The sequence below is a fragment of the Chlorocebus sabaeus genome, chromosome 11, assembly GCF_047675955.1.
Source record: "Chlorocebus sabaeus isolate Y175 chromosome 11, mChlSab1.0.hap1, whole genome shotgun sequence".
Lineage (NCBI taxonomy): Eukaryota > Metazoa > Chordata > Mammalia > Primates > Cercopithecidae > Chlorocebus > Chlorocebus sabaeus.
In genome coordinates this window covers 98,448,444-98,473,511 of record NC_132914.1, presented here as the reverse complement: position 1 = coordinate 98,473,511, position 25,068 = coordinate 98,448,444, and the positions used below count along the sequence as shown (strand labels likewise).

Sequence of the window (25,068 nt, the reverse complement as noted above, 5' to 3'; positions counted from 1 at the left end):
ACAGACTAATACAGTCACTTACAAGCTATCTGCAGCTATAAGATGGATGTGCATGTCCTAGGAGAGGAATACTGCACAGGGGAAAGAGTCTGGGTGAGTAGGGCAGACTGTGCAATGGGAGGCTTTAGGGGAGCCCAGGGGTCAAGACTTGGTAGACACATTTGTAGAAAAGTTGGAGTTTTACAGCGATGCCACTGAATTATCAATGGAAGGATACAATTTCCTTCCTATAAGAAATCTGGGAAGTATATGGCATTTATAGACAGGTTTCCACTTTAAAAAAATCAGGCAACATATATTTTGCTAGTTTAAAGGTTAACCCTACTTGCTATTTGTTTTGTTTTGTCTTGTCTTGTTTTGAGACAGAGTCTCGCTCTGTTGCCCATGCTGGAGTACAGTGGCACAATCTCAGCTCACTGCAACCTCCAACTCCTGGGTTCAAGTGATTCTCCTGCCTCAGCCTCCCAAATAGCTGGAACTATAGGTGCTCGCCACCATGCCTGGCTAATTTTTGTATTTTTAGTAGAGGCAGGGTTTCACCATGTTGGCCAGGTCAGTCTTTAACTCCTGACCTCAAATCACCCACCTTGGCCTCCCAAAGTGCTGGGATTACGGGCATGAGCCACCACGCCCAGCCTGGTTGCTAACTATTTGGATAACTGTTTGGAATCACTACATTCCTGAGTGATCCAGACAATAGAGGCTTTTTTAAAAAACTTTTTTATTTTTTATCTTCATAGTTTTTTTGGATGCAGGTGGTTTTTGGTTACATGGATAAGTTCGTTAATGGTGATTTCTGAGATTCTGGTGCACCTGTTATCCAGTCAGTGTACACTATGCCCAATATGCAGTCTTTTATCACTCACCCTCCTTCCACCCTTCCCCCTGGAGTCCCCAAAGTCCATTATATTATTCTTATACCTTTGCATCTTCATAGCTTAGCTCCCACTTATAAGTGAGAACATACGATATTTGCTTTTCCATTCCTGAGTTACTTCACTTACAATAATGGCCTCCAGCTCCAACCAAGTTGCTGCAAAAGACATTATTTTGTTCCTGTTTATGGTTAACTACTAGTCCATGGTATATATACTACATTTTATTTATCCACTCGTTGGTTGATGGGCACTTAGGTTGGTTCTGTATTTCTGCAATTGTTAATTGCAGACAGCTGAGGTTTAAATGAAGATTATAGTGTTGAAGTAGGATATTTCTAATATTCTAGTCTTACAAGGACTTATAAAATTGGGTAGGTTATCAAATCCTCAAATTATGGCATATTCATTATGGCTGATATTTAAAATATTCCACCGTCAAGATTGGGGAAAAAGTTCTTCAGAAACATATGCTGATATTTGGCTATACTGTTTGTTTTTGCATGCATTTATCCAATAAACATCTGATTTCCTGCAAAGTCCCTCAGATATTCTCCTCACATTAAAGATTCCACTTATTCTGTGATTCCTCTTATTCTGTGGGACAAAAAGACAACAGAATTTCAGAAGAGCCAGCTGAAAATATTCCATGTGCATAAATTTATTTTAAATTTTATTGCATCACATTATACAAGCATTAATCATGGCTTCATGTTGATGACTATTTAAATGTGAAAATTCATCATTCATGTCAGTACTTTTTGGCTATTTACAAGTCAGGAATTGCTATGTACTTTATATATCTCTGTATTTGTATGTACATATGCAGGAATACACGACTATACATATGTACACACAGAAATACATCTATGGCCATACACATAGCTATAGATATGTCATATAGAATCATCTTCTCAGAAAGGTCTAAAATTCAAAAAAAAGGAAAGAAAAAGTTGTAAACAGGGTCTTGTCTGTGTTGTTGGTGACATGGAATTAGGACCATATGATGACATTCTAGGAATGTGTGTCCATGTGTCTAAATATCCTTTTTAGCCCAGTGTCTGTAAAATTCACATGGGATAGAATGCAAAAAAGGTAGCAAACAGGCTGAAAAACAGGCCCAGTATACAAGTTCCCCTTGATTTTAAAAACTTGAGAATGTAACTGCCCACATGTGCATGCTTGCTTGGTCAAGAATGGTCTATGGATAGATAGCAATTGTGTGCTGGACTGCAACGTGATTTCACAGCAGTGTGACTCCAACGCCAGTCCTCTACTGGATGCTGACCCTCCTGCGGCCGCCGATATCTGTAACATGCACTGCGGTTGCATTTTTAGTCATTCACTTGAGTGTGCTTTTGCACAGCCAGGAGAAGTAAACAGAATTCAGGTCCTTGGCCTGGAAAGCGACTATTTTCTGGAAAGAGAAAAGAAGGCATAAAGATCTGATGTTTACACAATTGCTTTAAAACACGATGTGTGATGGTTTGTACTTACCATGCACCAAAGGCATTCAAAGAATTTGTAACCCCAAACGGAGTCAGGGATGGTATAAACATTTTTATGCTTGCTTTATGGGTGAACAGACTGAGTCAGAAGGGCAGTCATCACATCCTGCCAACTATTGGGGAAACAGAGACAGGCAGATACCATGCTTTCAAGCAAAAATTAGAAATGACTTGTTTGGGAAGAAAGCAGCCAGCAGTGGTGGGGCCAGAAGAAATTCTTCATCAGTTACTGGTCCTGCAGCCCAGGAGAGCCCTGTTGCACCTTAGTCTCTGGCTGCTGAGACTTTCAGGAAGAATTCTCTTTGCTAATGTCTGCCTCCCACCTACCCAGAAAGAAGGGGCATGTTTCCCTGGGGATACTAAAGAAAACAGCCTGGCTGGAGGAAAAGAGAGAGGAAGCTTTGTTTCAGGGAACACCTAGGCCAAATCCTGAAGACCTTGACTGATAGGCCAGAGTCTGACAAGAAGGCAGAGGAGTGTTGCAGAAGGTATGTGGGAGGGGAAGATCAAGCAAAATTTGCAATGATTAAAGTGAAAAACAAGCTTCTTTTGGATGGGGAAGCTTCTAAGGAGTTTATTTTGATCCCTGTTACTGCAACAATGGTAAGCTTTGCTTCAGGAAGTTTAAAGCACCCACTCAACCTTGGAGTGGCCTCAGATGCTGAGCACACCTCTCACCTACATGGTCACGGCCACTCGTTGTGGTGTGCTTTTCCATTCTTCTTCCTCTCCTTTCGTTCCTTCTGGAGACGTTCCAGTTCTGCTTCATACATCATCTCCTGAATCAAGTACTTCTCTCTTCTCATTCGATCCCTTAGGTCTTTTGGGAGGTCTGGGATCAGATATGAAATGAGGTGCTTTATACAAAACACGAGGTGCTAAAAACACAGAGGAGAATGTAACAGAGTCAGGTCTACTGTGCATCTTGAATGAGGTTAGAGAGCTGGCTGAAGAAGGATGTGGACCCTCCGGGGTATGTGGAGAGTGGAAAGAGGTCAGGGGAGGCGTGTATAATGCAAGATGATAGGACAGGTGAGGCCTGAACTGGTCTGATGGCACCACCTAAGGAATAGAAAGAGGAGTCCGGAAGGAAGTTGGGAAAAGAATGGTCAGATAATTAATTCAAAGGAGATCCAGAAGAACGTATACTGTGGAGTCACAAAGCCCAGGTGGAAGCTGGTAGCTTTCACTACTTAAGGGCTTTCTGTCTACCTGAGGATAAATTATTTAATTTCTCTGAGCCTCATTCCACTCATCTATAAAAAGAGTATTGTCAGAATTATGAGAAAATGTTTAAAAATGCCTTGTAGACTGTCAAGTGCTTTACAAATCTTGGTTATAAGAATTATCAGTGGGCCTAGGGAAATGATCATTTCAGGAAGAAGCTTTTTTCTTTTTGGTAAACTGTCACAAATTCTTTACTTGAAACACTAATAGCCGGAATTCTAGAATCACTGTCACTTCTGTTCATCTATATAATGGTAAACGATAAAGTACTAGATGACAATTTAAAGGTTCTTACAATTCTAAAGTATTAAATAGAGACTAAATCATGTTCAAATGATACTGCTAAGTACTCTTCGTTTTATTTAAAACTTGATAAATTTAGTGATGCATGGATGACCCAAAATTAGGAAGCTTTTCTGCATCGTTCTCATATTTTCAATAGTTAATAACAAAATATTAAAAGAAAATGGAGGCCGGGTGTGGTGGCTCATGCCTGTAATCCCAGCACTTTGGGAGGCCAAGGTGGGCAGATCACGAGGTCAGGAGATCGAGACCATCCTGGCTAACATGGTGAAACCCCGTCTCTACTAAAAAAATACAAAAAAAAAAAAAAAAAAAAAAAAAATTAGCCGGGCATGGTGGTGGGCACCTGTAGTCCCAGCTACTCGGGAGGCTGAGGCAGGAGGATGGCGTGAACCCGGGAGGCGGAGCTTGCAGTAAGCCGAGATCGTGCCACTGCACTCCAGCCTGGGCGATAGAGTAAGACTCCGTCTCAAAAAAAAAAAAAAAAAAAAAGAAAAAGAAAAAGAAAAAGGAAAATTCTATTTGAAAAATCAAATAACTTAAGGCAACCTTTTAAAAAGTTTGTCTGACAGATTTACAGCCGAATTCTACCAGAGGTACAATGAAGAGCTGATACCATTTCTGTGGAAACTATTCCAAAAAATTAAAAAGAGGGAGTCCTCCTTAACTAATTTATGAGGCCAGTGTCATCCTGATACCAAAACCTGGCAGAGAGACAACAACAACAACAAAAAACTTCAGGCCAATATCCCCGATGAACACTGATACAAAAAGCCTCAATACAATACTGGCAAACCAAATCCAGCAGCACGTCAAAAAGCTTATCCACTATGATCAAGTTGGCTTCATCCCTGGGATAAAAAGTTGGTTTAACGTATGCAAATCAGTAAACATCACATAAGCATTTCATCACATAAGCAGAACTAAAGACAAAAACCACATGATTCTCTCAATAGATGTAGAAAAGGTCTTTGATACAATTCAACATCCTTCATGTTAAAAACTCTCAATGAGCATTCCCCTTGAAAACCGGGACAAGACAATGATGCCCTCTCTCACCACTCCTTTTCAACGCAGTATTGGAAGTTCTGGCCCAGGCAATCAGGCAAGAGAAATAAAAAAAGGGTATTCAAATAGGAAGAGAGGAAGTCAAATTATCTTTTTTTTTTGCAGATGACATGATCCTGTATCTAGAAAATCCCACCATTTTTGCCCAAAAGCTTCTTAAGCTGATAAGCAACTTCAGCAGAGTCTCAGAATACAAAATTAATGTGCAAAAATCGTTAGTATTCCTAACCACTAAAAACAGGCAAGCAGAGAGCCAAATCATGGATGAACTCCCATTCACAACTGCTACAAAAGAATAAAATACCTAGGAATACAGCTAACAAGAAAAGTGAATGACCTCTTCAAGAACTACAAACCACTGCTCAAGGAAATCAGAGAGGACACAAGCAGATGGAAAAATGTTCCATGCTCACGGACAGGAAGAATCAATTTTGTGAAAATGACCAACTGCCCAAAGTAATTTATAGATTCAATGCTATTCCCATTAAATTACCATTGACACTCTTCACAGAATTAGAAGAAACTCTTTTAAAATTCATGTGGAACCAAAAAAGAGTCCAAATAGCCAAGACAAGACTAAGCAAAAAGAACAAAGTTGGAAGCATCATGCTACCCAACTTCAAATTATACTAAAAGGCTACAGTAACCAAAACAGCATGGTATTAGTACAAAAACAGACACATAGACCAATGGAACAGATTAGAGATCTCAGACATAAGACTACACATCTACAACCATCTGATCTTTGACAAACCTGACAAAAGCAAGCAATGGGGGAAAGGATTCCCTATTTAATAAATGGTTCTGGGAGAACTGGCTAGCCATATGCAGAAAATCGAAACTGAACCCCTTCCTTACACCTTTTATAAAAATTAACTCAAGATGCATTAAATACTTAAATGTAAAGCCCCAAACTATAAAAATCCTAGAAGAAAATCTAGGCAATGCCATTCAGGATGTAGGCTTGGGCAAAAATTTCTTGATGAAAACACCAGAAGCTATTGCAACAAAAGAAAAACCTGACAAATGGGATCTAATTAAACAAAAGCACTTCTGCACAGCACCCAAAAAAAAAAAAAAAAAAACCCAAAAAACAAACAAACTGAAAAAAAAACAACTATCATCAGATTAAACAGTTAACCTACAGAATGGGAGAAAATTTTTGCAATCTATCCATCTGACAAAAGGTCTGATATCCAGAGTCTACAAGGAACTTAAACACATCTACAAGAAAATACCAAGCAACCACCATTAAAATGTGGGCAAAAGACATAAACACTCTTCAAAAGAAGACATTCATGCGGCCAACAAACATATGAAGAAAAGCTCAACGTCATTGATAATTAAAGAAATGCAAGTAAAAATCACAGTGAGATACCATCTTACGCCTGTCAGAATGTTGATTATTTAGAAGTCCAGAAACAACAGATGCTGGCAAGGTTTCAGAGAAAAAGGAACACCTTTACACTGTTGGTGGGAGTATAAACTAATTCAACCATTGTGGAAGTCAGTGTGGCAATTCCTCAATGATTTACAAGCAGAAATACCATTTTACCCAGCAATTCTATAACTTGTATGGCAAAGGACACAAACAGATACTTCTCAAAAGAAGATATACAAGCAGCCAACAATAATATGAAAAGATGCTCAGAATCTCTAAGGAAGTTAGAGAAATGCAAATCAAAACCACAATGAGATACCATCTCATACCAGTCAGTACGGCTCTTATTAGAAAGGAAAGTATATCATTCTATTATAAACATACACGCATGCATATGTTCATTGCAGCACTATTCACAATAGCAAAGGCATAAAATCGCTGGTCAGTGATAGACTAGATAAAGAAATGTGGTACGTATACACCATGGAATACTATGCAACCATAAAAAGGAATGAGATCATGTCCTCTGCAGGGACATGGATAGAACTGGAAGCTGTTATCCTCAGCAAACTAACAAAGGAATAGAAAACCAAATACCACATGTTCTCACTTTTAAGTGGGAGCTGAATATGAGAACACATGGACACATGGTGGGAAACAACACACACCGGGGCCTGTTGGGGGTGGGGGTGGGGGTGGGGGTGGGGGAAGGGAGAGCATCAGGAAGAATAGCTAAGGGATGCTGAGCTTAACACCTGTGTGATGGGTTGATCTGTGCAGCAGATCACCGTGGCACACATTTACCTATGTGACAAACCTGCACGTCCTGCACATTGTACCCCAGAACTTAAAATAAAAAACACAAACAAAAAAACCCAAACAAACGACAATAAGTTTTGTTTGAAAAATGTTAAGACAGTGATGGCTTAAAAATATCTTCTTTAAAGAGAGATCGTGCCATTGGTAAGCTAATTTCCAGGGAAGAGCAGCTTAATATTTTCTTCTCTTGGTTCCCTGGAGTGAAGGAAAAAGCAGTGATAGAATAGTCTTGAAGAGGTCTAGGAAACTTTAGATCCAAACCAAGAGGCAACCTTGGCTTTTATTAATCCGACTTTAATATATGTGACAAGATATGAAATTTCCATTTATAACTAGAGTCATAGAAATGCAAACTATTTTTACAGCAATTTTCTTAAACCCTGAAAGAAAACAGATAATGTATTTTTATTGACACATAATATAGACAATTGCTAGACAGATTTTACTTTATAATTCCATTTTGAGTCTTAGCTAATAAATAGTTATTTGGATGCTTGAATATAAATAATTCCGTGATGATACCCAACCAGAAGGACCACTTGTAAAACCCAGTCCCATTGGAAAATGCTTATGATCATGTTGGGAAATCCTGATAACTATTTGAAAATCATAAATTAACTATATGAATCAGTATATTTCAATATGTGTGGTAATGATGGCAATAATTGGAGACATTTAGAAAGAGTGAATCTCAAACTTGACAAAAATAAGCAATGGGGAAAGAATTCCTTGTTCAATAAATGGTGCTGAGATAACTGGCTATCCACATGCGAAAGAATGAAACTGGACTTCTACCTATCATCATATACAAAATTTAACTCAAAATGAATTAAAGACTTAAATGTAAAACCTCAAACTATAAAAATGCTAGAAGAAAACCTAGGAAATACCCTTCTCAATATTGGCCTGGGCAAAGAATTTATGGTGAAGTCCTCAAGAGCAATTGCAACAAAAGCAAAAATTGCTAGGTCAAATCTGATTAAACTAAAGAGCTTCTGCACAGCAAGAGAAACTATCAAAGAAGTAAACAGACAATGTACAGAATGGGAGAAAATATTTGCAAACTACACATCTAATAAAGGTCTAACATCCAGAATCTGTAAGGAACTTAAACAAATCAACACGTAAAAAACAACCCCATTAAAATGTGGGCAAAGGATACAAACAGTTACTTCTCAAAAGAAGATATACAAGCAGCCAACAATAATATGAAAAAATGCTCAGAATCTCTAAGGAGATTAGAGAAATGCAAATCAAAACCACAATGAGATACCAACTCACACCAGTCAGTACGGCTTTTATTAGAAAGTTAGGCCAAGCACAGTGGCTCATGTCTGTAATCCCAGCACTTTGGGAGGCCAAGGCGGGTGGATCATGAGGTCAGGAGTTCAAGAGCAGCCTGGCCAAGATGGTGAAACTCTGTCTTTACTAAAAATACAAAAATTAGCCAGGCATGGTGGTGGTGCCTGTAATCCCATGGTGCCTGTAATCCTCTTACTTGGGAGGCTAAGGCAGAAAATTGCGTGAATCCACGAGGCAGAGGTTGCAGTGAGCCGAGACTGCCACTGCACTCCAGCCTGGGCGACAGAGCGAGACTCAGTCTAAAAAAAAAAAAAAAAAAAAAAAGAAAGAAAATAAACAAATTAACAGATGCTGGCGAGGCTGCAGAGAAAAGGTGACACCTGCACACTGTTGGTGGAAATGTAAATTATTCCAGCTACTGTGTAAAGCAGTCTGGAGATTTCTCAAAGAACAAAGGGTTTAACTACCATTCAACCCAGCAATCCCATTCCTGGGTATATACCCAAAGGAAAATAAAGCATTCTACCAAAAAGACATGTACTCATGTGTCAATCACAGGACTATTCATAATAGCAAAGACATGGAGTCAACCTGGGTGCCCATCAATGGTGGACCGGATAAAGAAAATGTGGTATATACACACCATGGAATACTATGTGGCCATAAAAAAGAATGAAACCATGTCCTTTGCGGCAACGTGGATGTAGTTGGAGGCTGTTATCTTAAGTGAACTAATGTAGAAACTGAAAACTAAGCAATGGACGTTCTTACTGTACGTACTTAGAGTGGAAGCTAAACACTGGGTACACATGGACATACAGATGAGAACAAAAGACACTGGGGACTAATAGAGAGGGGAGAGAGGGAAGGGACAAGGGGTGAATAACTACCTGTTAGATACTATGCTCACTACCTGGGTGGTGGGTTCAGTCACACCCCAAACCTCAACATCACGCAATGTAAGTTTGTAACAAACTTGCACATGTACCCACTGTATCTAAAATAAAAGTTGAAAAAGAAAAAAAAAAATGAGTCTTACTGGGCTGATATTTTCCAAATGTTTCCAAACTATGGTCCCAGAATGCCTATAATCAGAATCATTACAGGGAGCTCATGAAAAGCAAGTCACAGACATATGTCAGAATATCTGGGAGTGAGGACGGAAAAACTGCATTTTTCCTAAAGTTTAAGAACTATAGCACCAGAAAATTACATTTAGGACCACTGAGTCCAGATTTGTCCATTACAAACCAACTATGGACTTTCAAATATGTCTTGGAAAAATCAAATACTTCAATTAAGAAAAAGAAAAGATCAAAAAGAGGTTACATAATATGACACTACTACTTCTGGAAGTATAGATAATCACATTCAAAATCCCCACTACTTATTTTTATTCATTACTCCTACTAACTTCATTATGTCAAAGGAAATAAAGAATTTGGCTGAGGAAACTTACCTCAAAGACAATGATAAAAGCTAATCGAGCAGCTAGGACATGCCAAAACTGCAGTGTGTAGCCATAGGGCACCAGTGAATGAGGCGGGTCACGGTAGTCCCGGTATCTATAAAGACACAGGAGAATGTTGCATTCAAACTATGATTTTTCTGATTCTAAAATCTCTTCCATTCTCATTATATAGTTCTCATTCAATAGGAGAGAAGTTTGAACAGTTTCTCTATACTAGATATCTGTTGTTCTGCTTGTCCAGCATTTTTCTTCTGATAAAACAATATCTCTTCTCCTCTGGGGAAACATTTGTGTGGGTTGGCTAGGACTTCCCCCTCCACCTGCCTGATCTCAGCTCAAAGGATGAGCCAGACCTGATCAGTGACATCATCAAGATGTCTGCTGGAACTATCACTTAGTAAAAAATCACTAAGCCCATGGAAGGCAAAAGCCTGGGACTGCTGGTGGCCTTGTATGGAGTGAGAGAGCCTGCTTGAGAAGGAAGTCAAGAAAGCAAAGCAGAGCCAGCATAGAAGCAGCATCCTGCTGACACTGCTTGAGGCCTGGGATCCGGCCATTACTGAAGTTCATATCACCCCTTGAATCTCCCAGTTACCTGAACCAATACATTTTTTTGTTGTTTAAGTCAGTTTACCCTGGATTTCTGCCACTTGCCACTAGAAGAGTCCTTCCTAATGTATCCTCCAACTATCACTTTTGAATCGGCATAAAATTCCACAAATGTTTGCTGAATACCTATTGGGGGCCAGGTACTATTCAGAGAACTTTAATCCATGTGACTCCATTAAAGTAATACTTTAATAATACAACATACTCTCATAAATCCACTGTGAAGCCCAAGAACTAAAACATTACCAGGAACTGACATCAATCGCTTCATTTACCCTGAATTTCATTTTTATCTTTAACTTATATGTATATACATTCATCTGAATATTGTACTATTTAGTTTGTTTTGGAACTTTATAGAAAGGGTACTATACTCTATGTAGTTTGCTAGGGCTTGCTTTTTTTTTTTTTTTTTTTTTTTTAACTATTATGTTACTAAGATTCATTCACATTATTGCATGCAGTTTATTTTTAATGCTGTATAATAGACTCTAGTGTGAGTATATTATGGTTGTTTTATATAGTATATAAGTATATACTTACAGGCTGGTCATTCCTATATTTTCTTTTATGTTGAGACAGAGTCTTGTTCTGTCACCCAGGCTGGAGTGCAGTGCTGCGATCTTGGCTCACTGCAATCTCTGCCTCCCAGGCTCAAGTGATCCTCCCACCTCCCAAGTAGCTGGAACTACAGGTGTGCAGAACAATGCCTGGCTAATTTTTTTGTATTTTTTAGTAGAGACAGGGTTTTACCATGTTGCCCAGGGCTGATCTCAAACTCTTGACCTTAAGCTATATAGTCACCTTAGCCTCCCAAAGTGCTGGGATTACAGGCGTGAGCCACCGCACCTGGCCTCTATATTTTCTTTCACTTTCCCTAAACATGGAAAGCTTTGAAAAAGAAAGCTCAAATCCACTCACTTCAGCACATTCCTTTTGGGTAAAAGTTGGCTGCAATGCTCTGTGTACCACTCCTTTCTGCCTTAGAATAGCAAATATTCTTCCCAGGTCATCGATGCATTTGAGAAGGTGTTTTTAAATTTTTCTCTACATGTTTAGATGTGTTCAGCCCAAGAGCTGATCCAGGTGCCTCACCTGCTATATGACTGAAAACAAACCTGAAAATATTATTTTATGTGATTTTAATTAGAAATTTGAAAATGTTTTCTTTAGGGGACTTTTAAGAAAACTGCTAAACAAAACAATCATATTTTAACTTAATGGTGCCAGCATCAACAACTCCATTCACATTAATAATTTGTGGAATACACTTTTATGTTACTATGTGGGACAGGCAGGAAGAATTATGAGCCAGGAAGCAGAAGAGGAGAAAGACTCATATTTTTATCTTATTTTCAAATGATTACAAAGTTTTCAACTCTAAATAATAGTTGGCATTTTATCTTGAAGCATTTTATACTTAGGATCCTGTATGCCTCTAACAATGTTTACTAAATAATTTCATGTATGAAATGGTCTGGACAAGCAAGTGGAAAATCTACTGAAGAAAGCATCAACTGTTGCTTAATTGCTTGCTTCTCCACCAGACCGCAACAGGGAGCAGCACTAGATTATATTCCAGCCAGTCTTTCTCCCCATCTCACTTGTTACTCCATGTGGGAAAGGAAATAAGCCATCTGATGAGATGCAACAGCCAATGAGACCTGGGAACTTGGCATGAGTGTTTAAAGGGGTGGAGGGTGCGCTGTCACTGCACAGAAATGGGGAGCCCCTGCCTTCTCTCACCCTCTCTTGTCCTCTTAAACTGCCCCTGCCCAGGCTCACTGGGTATTCACGTCTCTCTTCTCCACATGGTAAGCAGAATGTCACTTGTTCTAGCAGGCCAACCCAATTTCTGCTCTCTAGGATCTAGTTTCTTAGACTGGGACTAAGTGGGTAAATCTAGGCTGCTAAGAAGTCTCAACATCAGTTTCTGTGCCTGTGCCATTTCTCTGAAAAAAAAAATCAATTACAGGCAAAGGGAAGAGAAGGGACAAAGAAGACACATTATTTTATAGCAAGTGGTTACAAGGTTAATCTACAAAAGAAGAATCATCTGGTTTTGGTTCACAGAAAGCCGAAAATTCCCATCTCTAAGCATTATTTATTAATATCAGAAAGAGTGACGCTGGAGCCTCACTACGATGACTCTGTCTAGAGTCCTTTCTGGGCTGTGTGGCAGGTGGGAGAGAGTTATATCCACATCGTGTGGCATGTCCACTAATGAAGCTACTTGAAAGAACACTGTGATGAAAGTTGGGAGCCTTGAATTCTACTCTAGCTTTGTTGTATCTCTCCAGACAAATCAATGACCATTTCTGGTCCTCAGCCTCACCCTCTGTAAGATGATGGATTGAAGCGAATCATTACAAAAGTCCCTATGTCAAAGCATCTAGGACTCTATGGCTGTTCTTCCTTGTGGCTTTGATTACAGGGAGAACATAGACTGTCATGATGGGGATCTCCAAAATTCTTTGTTTTGTTTTTGAGACAAGGTCTTGCTCCATAGTTTGAATGCAGTGGTGCTATCATAGCTCACTGCAGACTTGACTGCCTGGACTTAAGTGATCCTCCCACCTTGCCTTCCCCAAGTGCTGGGATTACAAGTGTGACCTCACAAAATTCTTATAACATCAAAGTATTAAGAGAAAAAGGTGCCATCTGGACTCTTCAAGAGCTGTATACAAGTAATCTCATTGAGCTTTTAGTGAATGGTTTTATCATCTGTCCGATGAGATAATATTGCGTAACTTAGAAAGCTGATGTGATGATTAAGTGGAGTAACAGTTTCTGGCACAGAGTAGGTGCTCAACAAATTCTCCTTCATGTATGTTTGTATAGATACACATCAAGAGGAACAGTTTAATTAATTTCCTTTTAGAGGGAGAGAAACAGAGAATGAGCACATGTTGCAGAGGCTACTGTGGTGGAACCTGAAATGAACTGGGCCTCTTTCCACATGCTTCTGAGTTGTTCAACATTTAGAAATGTGATGTGATATACTCTGGGCAAGAGAGAGAAGCAGAACAAAGACAAGTGCCCTCAACAGCTGTCACTCAACCCCCATGGGGACTGTCTGTCCCTGAGTCCCTGGAGCCAGGGTATAACCTTCACTACTATATTTTTGGTTTTTCCCTTTAAGCCAGCAGTTCTCAATTCTGACTGCACCTGGTTTCTGAGTTTCACCCCCTGACATTCTGTTTTAATTGGTTTGGGATGCATCCCGGGCAAGAGAAGGCTTGAAAATTTTCCATGTGCTTTTAATGCATTGTTGAGATTGACAGTCACTGCTTTAAACACACTCGGCCAGAAGCGGCCTTTAGAGTAAAATCTCTCCATGGTGGAGCCAGCTCAGCTTACGCAGAGCCACGCTGGGTGCCACACTCACCTGCAGTACTTAAGAGGAGTCCCCGAGAACTCACTGCCATCTGATTCAGGCTCAGATCGGTTCTCAAAGTCAGAAATTCGAAATACAGACAAGCTGGCATTCACATAGCCAACCATGCACCTATAAGAGGAAGCAAATTCTACCATTAGGACACTGATCACCTTCTCTGTATCCAGTTCCCTGAAGACCCTGCTTCCCAGATGTCCCTGCAATTGTAAATGCCCGTAACTGGCCTTTCCTTGTCAAACGGAACTCAGGTTGGGATGTGCTGGAAAGCCGTAGGCATGTTCAATCAGAACAAGTTGCTTGTTTTGGTTCTTGTCTTTTTCTGCAGAATCATCATACAGAACATCTCTACTCCAATTAATGTTTCAATGAAATAGGTAAAAAGCAGCATTACATGATGGGCATAAATTATATGTAAGTCACAGTTTCTTTTGTTGATGATACACATAAACACAGTTCCTCATTAGTGGTTTTATATATGTTTATAGATATTCCCAAAATGTTCCAAATATGTCTGGTGTGCATATGACCCCCTCTCACCAACTCATATCCCATGTTACAGTCATGCTGGACTAGATTCCCTGAAAGCTTCTGACATTTTCATCCTCTGCTCATTATCTTTTCTGTTAGAATTCCCTACCTCTTCTTTTACAAGTGGAAATAGTATTTATCCTCCAGTGGCCACCTGAAACACCACTCCTTCTGGGAAGACAACCTAATCATTCCAGTCACAATGTCTCACTCCTTTCCCTCTCTCTGTAGTACCATTATACTTAGTCCACCATTACCAGATTGCTTGTACTACAGTTGGCAGCATACAGGTATGCCCTCTCCTTTGGACTGCAGTTTTTTGGGAGCAGAGCAGGTATCTTAGGTATTTATGTATCCTATGACTTAGGACAGTCTTACACAGTGTAGGAATCCCATAAATATCGAATCGATCTGATTGGAGGAAACTAAAGTATGTGATTCTATCGATCATTCTAGATTGAATGAGTAGATAAAATCAAGGATTTAATCATTCTGTCAATAATTCCACTCAAGAAAATGGACATTTTAAAAGTATGATAGCAAGCAGTACTCTCAGAAACATCTTTTCTACAAGGGTCTGAACAGTTTTACATGTTGAACATTGTGGCGAACATATGCACTTACTGAGATAACAATGTTTGAAACTTTGGGTGAAATTAGCACTTAGATACATCCTGTACACATTTTTCTTTAAACAGTGTTTTACATACAAAAGCTTGGGTTTTGGGGTCAAATCTTAGTTCTGCTGGTTTCTAGTCATGTAATATTGGCACATTATATAACTACTTCTTTTTTTTTTTTCTGAGACAGGGCCTTGCTCTGTTGCTCAGGCTGGAGTGCAGTGGTGCGATCATGGCTCACTGCAGCTTTGACCTCCCAGGCTCAAACAATTCTCCCACCTCAGACTCCTGAATAGCTGGGCCTAAAGGCATGTGTCACTACATCCGATTTATGTAACTTCTTAAAGTGACAGAAGTTCTCACCTCATAGGGTCGTTGAGGGGATTAAATTAAATGATGAATGTGTAGCACGTAATACAGATCTTAGCCTATAAGTAAGATAAACATGAGTGGTGATTATTCATTTTATTTATTTCTTGCATCTCGCAGGGGGTCAATAAATAATTACTGATTGAATGAATAAATAATGATCTTCAGATTCTCTTCATTAACACGTCTGGCATGATTTTTCCAAGCTGCTGAACACTAACTACCAAAATGATGACATGAACACAGTTCTGAGAACACATGGGTTCTGCGTGTTACCTTGCTCAAGACAAATCACTGGCTTTATCATGGCCTTCAAAAAAATGAACTAAGCTGAAGGGCCCATTTGTCAAGTCACTCATAGGTGAAAACAAATGGTCAGGGGGTGTGTAACATGCCTTAATCCAAATGGCAGCAGGCCTCCCCTACTACTCGCTGAAAAGGTAATTCAGAATGATGTCTCCCTTACCTATGAACTGTCTAGAACTGGACATGAAAATAAATGAGTGCCTTGATGATGATTAGCTGTCACAGAGAGGGAGTAAGTTTTAGCAGAGTCTTTCTAAAGATCTGAGCTGTGGGAAGGGAAAGGTGTTCTGGGAACTGGTGAATAAAAAAGGCCCAGCACTGAAATGGAATATTCATGACCCCTCCTGCACTCTTACCTCACAGACCAGCCCCAAGGCTTTATCAAGACTAACGCTACTGTCCATTGGTTGTTCTGCTCCAAAACTCCATTCATAAAATTTAAATTTAAATAAAACACCTGTCTCATTGGCCTATGCATGTAATGACAGTCATAAATCCCAGTTGAAAATGTGTCTTGAGTGGGTAATTACTCCTGAGTGCAAAGCATTAAATGTGTACCTAGTGTATGAACACAGTTATCAGCTGTGTATGTCTTCCTTCCATATCATTGCCATAATTGGGGAAAAAATGGATGCTAGGCATTTCACTAATTCCTTTCACCTTTTGTAGACTGTTAGTTATTGCCGACATCTATTGCCAAAACCAAATAGTCGAGGTGGTCATCAATTCAGGCAAGTGAGATTTCTCACACTTTGCTGTGTAAAGTTCAGCTAGTGGCATGTAAGTGTCAACTCACCGACCCATTGTTATAGCAGGAAGGTCACAGGTAGTAGAGAGCCCATGTCTGTCACTGGGTTTACTGGCAGGAATGCTATATACTCTCACTGTGACCCACAACCAGCTCTCAATGAGACAGAGGGAGATGAGGCTACACTGATGATCAGGGAGAATTGAGAAGTACCAAGAAAAAAGTAACAGACTAAGGAAGGGTTTCCTCTGAATATAAAGTCATTTTTCTTAAAGGAGTGGCAGATGGCCTCTGTAGGCACTTCCAAGAAAGATCTAGAAAATGTCTTATATAGGGTAGTGCCATTTGGATTAGGATGCATATCTCTTCCATGTAACTTCTGAGATGACCACACACTCATTTAAATGTGAGAATTCTGCCGTAAAAGCCATTTGCTGCTTATTCTTTTCAATCCTTTAATACATAAGAAAGGGATGAACCAGTAATCACTGTACTACCCCAAAGGCTTATTATGACTTTCTATACCTTGACAATTCTGCTACTCTTATGAGTTCAGTAATTTCTAAAGCATTTCTAAATGGGAAAAAGAAAAAAAAAAAAACCCTGAAAAGTAATAGAGTGGCCAGTGAGGCAGAAAATAAGATTCATGAAGAAACATACATAAATTTAACTATTCGAAAACATGAAAAATGACCAGGGGATTAGAAAACAAAAGGCAGATATATAAATTGAAAGTGGCAGAAGGCTAAGTCAAAGAGAAAGTTTAAAAAAGAAAGAAAGAAAAGAAAAGCTCTGAAGAGCCCAATAAAATTGATATAAGGAGGCTATTAGGTACACTTTAATCGCTGTGGACATTGTCTTAAATCTAATAGGTTGTTAAAATTCTAAAGCTTTGATTCACTATCAATTGTGCATAAAGGTTCCCATTTTATTTTTTGGTTCCCTGTAAAACAAGGTAGATTTCACCATATTTGAATTTGGGAAAGAACAGAAACACCACTGAGACGGAAACTCCAGGGGGTTTACTGTTACAGCCTCAAGGGCTGTGAGGTGCAGATGGAGAGTGAGTCAAGGTTCTACCTTCACATGGGCTCCCAGGGTTACTCTGCCTTGTGATTCTGGGCTTAACCTTTTTAAATCTTTTCCTGCTCCTCAAAGTGAAGATAATAATGCACGTCCCATTCCCACGGCTGTTTTGAGAATCAAATCATATGTGAAAATGGTTTCAGTGAAGGTAAGCTTTTTTAGGCTAAGCCAAGCAGAGAATGTCAATGGCAGTTGCAATTAGAAAGAAATGCCTGGGCAAAATAACGTGTCTTTAAATTTCTCTTAAAATGGGATGGTATGCTCACTGAAAGTTGCTAGATAATTAGTGTGGGTGGCCACATGCTTACAGTAGTCAAGAACTTTATAGAAGCCTTTTCAAATAACTGGATTGTGAGCTTTACGACATTTCTCAGTCATTCATGCCGTAGCCCATTTACGTAGGATTAATAATGAACTTGGACCCAGGCCAGGTTTGCATGAGTAATGAAACTGGACCCAGGCCAGGTTTGCATGAGTTCAGTTGATTGGATTTGGTGGCACTCAACTCCTTGGGGTCGATCAGCTACCATGGCTGCAGAGGACAAATAAATCTGGCTCAGGCTAGTAAACCAGGGCTGCTTGTGTAAGTAGACAGCAGCCCATGGAGGGTGATTTCTGGGTTATTAAGAAGACCCTGTGATCCCCAAACACATCTCACTCTGACCTATAGACATCTAAATCCCATAATAAGAATTTAATTATTTTGGCTTTAGCCAAACAGGGATTTTTAAAGTATGTTAAGACTTCTTGTCCTTTTTCCAAGGTACAGGAATGAAAGCTAGGGAATGTGTTATAATTTTGACTAGGCTTTATCTGACCATATGTAGACTGCCCTGGCTTTGCAAACCATTGAGGCAATGCCATAGAATTGATCCCCCTCCCAGGGAGTTTAGTCCATCCAACTTGCTTGGGGTAATATAGACATTGGTCAGGTCAATACCCAGGAAAAGGTCCTTCACTTACTTAGTCCACAAATACTTATTGAGGACCTACTGGCTACTCAGTACATAGTTCCATATTTCCTATGTAAGATCTGCAGAGTCTACACATAATGACACAATGTAAATCAGATTGTAACTGTCCTTTTGCAAACTCATAAAATGATATAACTATACACACATCATATACTACTTTTTTGATATACACATTAGCATATCACACATTTCTAAATTCATAGTGGGCAGAGGTCGGGGGTAGGGAAAATGATTAATTGCTACTCTTACATTGGATTCCATCTAAAACCTGTCTGACCTGTATGTCCTCCAACTCTTCGGTAGATGAGGACATGTTTTCTTTGGCTGACAGTGTTATTATTATTATTTATAATAAATCATAATTCCACCTTCCCTATCACAGGTCTCTCCTTCTAGGCATGTATTCCATATTCTCCAGTGCAAAGTCTTCTGTCTGAGTGTCCAACCTCAAAAAATGGCTAGGAAATAGAAATTGTATAATGGTTTTATAGCAAACTTACTTTTGCCCAGCTTCTCCTTGGCCTGCACAAGGTCCATACTTATAGGCATACACCAAGCGAGGGATAAAGTCAGATGTTATCGCTATGACAAATGCATTTGTAATAACAGAGAGAATTCCAATGCCTTCAAGAATTCCATACCAAATTCCTATTCAAATAGAAGTGTTGTATTAGTTCCATACACAAAGCAGAGGTAATAATTATGAAAAAATGGGAATTCATTTTTAAAAGTCCTTTTCATGGGTCCGTTCTTCATCTTTCCAAATACTGACAGTTGCAACCAGGAGGAAGGATTTGTGCAAACAACTTGGCATTGAGGAAGTTTCTATGGGAGTGTCTATATGCTCATGACTTAATAGTCAGGATCAGACATGAGGCAGAGAATTCTGGTCAATGATAAGGCACCAAAATACCATCTGATAGGATCAGCACACATAATGTCAAGCCCCACCAGACTGGGAGCTCCTTAAGGGTATGGATAGCATCCCTTCTGTCTATCTTTGTGGGCCTTGCCCATGACACACTGACCCAGGATAGGTGCTCACAGAATGCGTGTTTGTTTCACATGGAGGTTAAAAGACATCATTAGCAATAACATCCACATGCAATTCTCTTCCACACATATTGGCTGGGTGACTGCCTGCTCTGTGCTAAGCACTGGATGCAGAGATGAATAAAAGACAGTCTTTGATCTCAGGCAACTCTCATTGGGGCTGCGTCTGATTCACCTCAACATCTCTAGTCAAATACCAAAGTTCATCTCTGCCATTAGAAAAACTGGATTATACTTCATGTAAATCAGGCAAACATTTAGGAAAGACCAAATCAAAGTTAAGCAAAGGGAAGATCTATTTCAAAAAGAATATAAGTGATAACAAATCTAAATTTTAGATTCAAGCATCTTAAGATAGAAATAACCAAATTGAGAAACTATTTAAGCACAAATTCTCTAGCACTGGAAATTACAAACTTCCAAATAGCAGCTTTACTTCTTGTCTAATATTATTTAAAACTAATACAATTATTCTTTGCAAAAATTAGGTGAATCATCTTACATGGAAACCATAATTTAAAAATCTGAAGTTTGTGGCTTTTAAAATTTTACCTGCCAGATGTTTAATATTTATTTTAAAAACATATGCAAATCCAACTTACCTATGTCTTTGGCCCTTGAAGCTAAAGGTCTCCTCCACTGTGTGACAAATTTATAAGCATCAAGTCGAATTTCAATTATGTTATTCAGTAAGGCCAGAAGTGGTGCTAGGGGAAAAGCTGCCACAAAGATAGTTGTGAATCCAAACTGAAGAACTAGAAAAGAAAAAAGGAAAAATAACAGAGAGTATTGGTTTTCCATTACTATTTTCAAAGGGATCATAATCTGAATACGTTACTGTCTTAAGTCCCATTTTTCCCAATACAGATGCACAGGGGACATCTCTTCCAGAAAGATGGCCAGGAGACTGGAAAAAGAGGCACTTCCTGGGCCTGGAAGCAACGGAATCCTGGGAGCTATGAGATCTGGACCTAGGATCCAGATCTTGTTTCCTAAATATCATTGTCTAACCAAAGGAATCAGTGTTCCTTGGAGGAAGGTTTGATTCCAGAGCTATGATGGTAGGGACAATACAAGAGAAGTCTGGGACATCTTGTGATGCCAGAAAGGAAGGAAATGCTCAAAAAACGACGGGGACATGCCAATAGGACACAGAACAAACTTGAAGGCACCCCTAATAGCCAAATCTGGAACAATTTGTATGAAACAATATTAATAATGAAAGTATGGGATTATAGCCCAAAGACTAAGTATCTAAGTCCAGACTGATGTAAATATATACTTACATAAATAAGTGATTAAATAAATAAATGGGAGATAAGGAGTGGCTCTTCCTTATGGTAGAATTCTAATTAATCAATATAGGAGGAATGATGAAAATTAAAAAATCACCATTAGTCAAACATCATAGTAATAATTTTTGTAGGCAAGAAATATCAAAGCACGCTAAAATTAGTAGAGGAAAGTATACTGAAGAAACTAGGATATTTGCAGATTCTCAAAGTATCTCCTCACATAATTTTTACTAATTACAAAGGGAAAAACAGTAACTTTTTAGCAGAGGAACCTGGAAAACATCTTTTTGTTTTTTGAGATGGAGTCGAGCTCTGTCACCCGGGCTAGAGTGTAGTGGCGTGATCTCGGCTCACTGCAACCTCCATCTCCTGGGTTCAAGTGATTCTCCTGCCTCAGCCTCCTGAGTAGCTGAGATTACAGGTACCCACCACCACGACCAGCTAATTTTTGTATTTTTAGTAGATACAGGGTTTCCCTGTGTTGGCCAGGCTGATCTCAAACTCCTGACCTTGTGATCTGCCAGCCTCGGCCTCCCAAAGTGCTGGGATTGTAAGTGTGAGTCACCGTGCCCAGCCGAAAACATCATTTTAACCAAGTGATCAAAGCTAGTATCACCAGTAATAAGACATAATGATGTTATACACCCCGATACGATGCACTGAGGAGGGTATAACATCATTTCTGTGGTATTCTTGCCAAAAATGAATAACCCCAACCCAATTATGCAAACACATGAGACAAACCTGAATTGAAGGAGCTTCTCCAAAACTACTGACAAATACTCTGCAAATATGTCACGATCATGAAAAACAAAGACTGAGGAATTGTCATCGATTAAAAGGAACTAAGGAGACAACACATGTAAGTGTAATGTTGGATCTTGGAAGTATTGTGAACAAGAAAAAAGTTATTACTGGGAAAATGCAAAATTCAAATAAGGTCTGTAGATTAGATAATAGCATTGTATTCTTAACTTTTCTAGTTTTAATAAATATGTAAGATATTAACATTAGCAAAAGTAAGGTAAAGTATAGAAACTACTCTTTTTGCAACTTTCAAAATAAAATTTGTTTTAAAAGCGGGTGGTTTCTGATGCAAAACAACCAGTCATCATAATGGAAAATAAAAAAATAAAATTTACCGGGCATCATGGACGAGAAGTATTTGGCTGTTTGAATGACTATGTATATATACATATATGACTGTAAAAATAGTAAAAATATATTTACAAATCTGATTTTAGAAAGTAACAATAACAAAACAATGATTACACATATATAGCATTTTCTATGTAAAAACAGGCATTGTTCTAATTGCTTCATATACACTAACTCATTTAATTTTCATGACAACCTTATGTGGTGGGTACTATTATCCTCATTTTACAGGTAAGGAAACTGAGGCACAAAGAGGTCAGGTAACTTGCCCAAAACAAGTAACTAAGAAGGGACGCTAATCTCAGTGGTGTAGCTCCAGAGTTCTGCAAAATCCATCTACCTCATCTTGGTTATTTTGCCACCTCCAGGTGTCCCCTGTCTTTGGTCACATTCACACTTGGTGCTTGTGCTAGGTGGCTCTTTTCGCACCAATAGATGTGGGCATTCCCTTCTCTTTCGACCTGGGTTTTATTCTTCTCTTGCCTTCTCTCTTTCTTTGGTAAGTCCATCTACTCCCATGACTTCATTATTATCTCTCTGATAAGGGTTCTCAATTCTCTATCTCTAACCCTGACTCTTTCCAGGGAATTTCCAGTTGTCTGTTATGCTACAGAAACAGCACTCTCCAAACCAATCTCTGAACCTCATCCTTGAACGTATTTATCCTTTTATGTCCCTCCTCCTTTCCTCCCTTCGGAATCAACTTCATAAAAACCAGGTCTCGGCTAGCTTAGCCTTCAGAACCATTAGCCTCCTAGTCCTGACAATTACTCTTCAAAAATATCTCTCATTTCTCCCTCTTCTGCACTGTCCCCACTTGAGTTCAGACTCTGATTTTCTAACTGGCTTTTTCTGCCTCCAAACTTTCAGCTCCCTGCCCTATCATTCTGCTGTCAGTGTGTCTAAAATGTTGGTTCAACCCCATCACTCATCTCCCTACAAAGAATGTTTCAGTAGGTTCTCACTGGCTGCAGAATAAATCCCAAACTTTTCACCACGCCATTCAAGGATCTCAGTAAATTGACTCTAAGCAGACTTCCAAGCCTCATGTCCAAATACACTCCACAAAGAAAACAGGTTTCCCAAACAATCCTCTCCTCCGGTTACACTAGTAGCCAATTCTGATTTTATGGGTATACATCATATACGCACTTAGTGTTTCTATGACTACTTTGATAAAGTAGTCATTCTTCCTTCAAGAGTACACTCAAATGCACCCTCTTGAGTCTTCCGTAATTGTAATTAACTACGACCTCCTCTGTAGCTGCCACAACTCTGCTCACCACCATAAAACTTATTTTGTCTTGATTTTATGGTGTTTGCCTTTTCCCCCTTTTGCAGTGAGCTTCATGAAAGTAGAAACAGCAACTTTTTTATGTTTCTTTTTCCTACATACTCACTACAGGGGTTTTGTGTATGAGAAGGACTTGTCAGGTATCAAATAATGCTAGTTCAATGACTGATATGTAATTACAACGAAGAAAAGCCAGAACACAATGAAAACCTATCAGGTAGAAATAAAACTGACAGAGATAATTCTTACGATCACTAACAGTACTGGATGTTACGGACAGAAAAATGCAACTAGAGTTTAGTTCTTTCAGGTTGTATTTATATTGAAAATAACTGCAAGTTTAAAAGGAAAATGTGTTTAGTTCATTGGTAGTTTTTGTTTATCTGACACCTAATCAGTTTCATTATCTAGTTAAATATTATGGCCTAAAATCAAACCAACTAATCATTTTTACATAGCACAAAGGTGACCCACATGATATTGGTCTTGAAGTGATTAACTATAGTGCCCATTAATGGCTGCTTTTTTTTTTTTCCAAGGGAAGAGACTTGTACAATACAGGTAGATTAATTTAAAAAAATTCTTTGGCAAAAAACTTTTAAATATTGGAAAGCATAAAGAATGATATAACAAACTTCCACATACCCATGGAAATGTTAGTATTAATTCTTGGTAACATTTTGTCATACCTGCTTAATATCTTTTTATAAATAAAATAAACACTACATACATAAAACTGAATTCTCCTCTATTTTTGCTCTTGAGTGGTTTCCTCTCCCTTCACAGAGACAATTGCTGACATAAGTTTTGCATGCATCCTTCCAGTTCATTTATATATATATATACACACACACACACACACACACACAAATGCCCATATAACAATAAATTATACATAGTGCATATATCATGTAAATAATTTTTGTGCCTAAACTTTACATAATGATATCATTATTTACAATTTTTTTGCTCTGTTCATATCACATGGTAATTTTGAGATATTATCTTGATCTATATAGATCTAGTTAAACTTTTAACTGTTTTATATTCTAATATATAAGTTTACCTCCTTTTAATTTACCCCTTCTCAGACATTACCTCTTCAAATATCACTTTTCCTCTTTCTTTATTCCTTTCTGGGACTTCTATTACAAATATTTCAGACTTTTTGGCTGTTTTGCATGTTTCTTATGTTTTCTGCTCTGTTTTTCTTTTCTTTTCTCTGGGCTTGTTTGGATTTTCTTTTTATTGACTTGTCTTCAAGTTCACTAATTTACTGTCTTATGTTGAGTCAATCTACTATTTTTTTCTTTCCTTTATTTGAGGCGGAGTTTTGCTCTTGTCGCCCAGGCTGGAGTGCAATAGCATGATCTCAGCTCACTGCAACCTCTGCCTCCTCTGTTCAAGTGATTCCCCTACCTCAGCCTTCAGAGCAGCTGGGATTACAGGCGCACACCACCACACTAATTTTTGTATTTGTAGTAAAGACAGGATTTCGCCATGTTGGTCAGGCTGGTCTCGAACTCCTGACCTCAGGTGATCCACCAACTTTGGCCTCCCAAAGTGTTGGGATTACAGGCGTGGGCCACTGTACCCAGCCTCAGTCTGCTATTAAACATACCAAATGAGTTCTTAATTCCAGATTTATATTTTGCAATTCTAGAATTATTTTTATAG

General features: G+C 38.9%; 1 protein-coding gene across 7 annotated transcripts in view; it reads right to left on the bottom strand.

The window, feature by feature from the left end:
* Positions 1 to 1,508: 1,508 nt before the first annotated feature.
* ANO4 (anoctamin 4) overlaps positions 1,509 to 25,068 on the bottom strand; it is a 417,600-nt gene continuing 394,040 nt past the window's right edge. For 6 of the 7 annotated variants that reach the window (XM_008004385.3, XM_037996641.2, XM_008004387.3 and 3 more), the window contains 6 exons: positions 20,247 to 20,399; positions 19,092 to 19,239; positions 13,952 to 14,071; positions 9,943 to 10,048; positions 3,066 to 3,261; positions 1,509 to 2,292 (listed from right to left, as the gene is read on the bottom strand). In XM_008004385.3, the coding sequence (XP_008002576.3) occupies positions 3,070 to 3,261; positions 9,943 to 10,048; positions 13,952 to 14,071; positions 19,092 to 19,239; positions 20,247 to 20,399 (719 nt within the window). In that variant the 3' untranslated portion in view covers positions 1,509 to 2,292; positions 3,066 to 3,069. Of the gene's footprint in view, positions 2,293 to 3,061; positions 3,262 to 9,942; positions 10,049 to 13,951; positions 14,072 to 19,091; positions 19,240 to 20,246; positions 20,400 to 25,068 lie in introns of all 7 variants that reach the window. The other variant, XM_008004386.3, reaches the window with a different exon arrangement.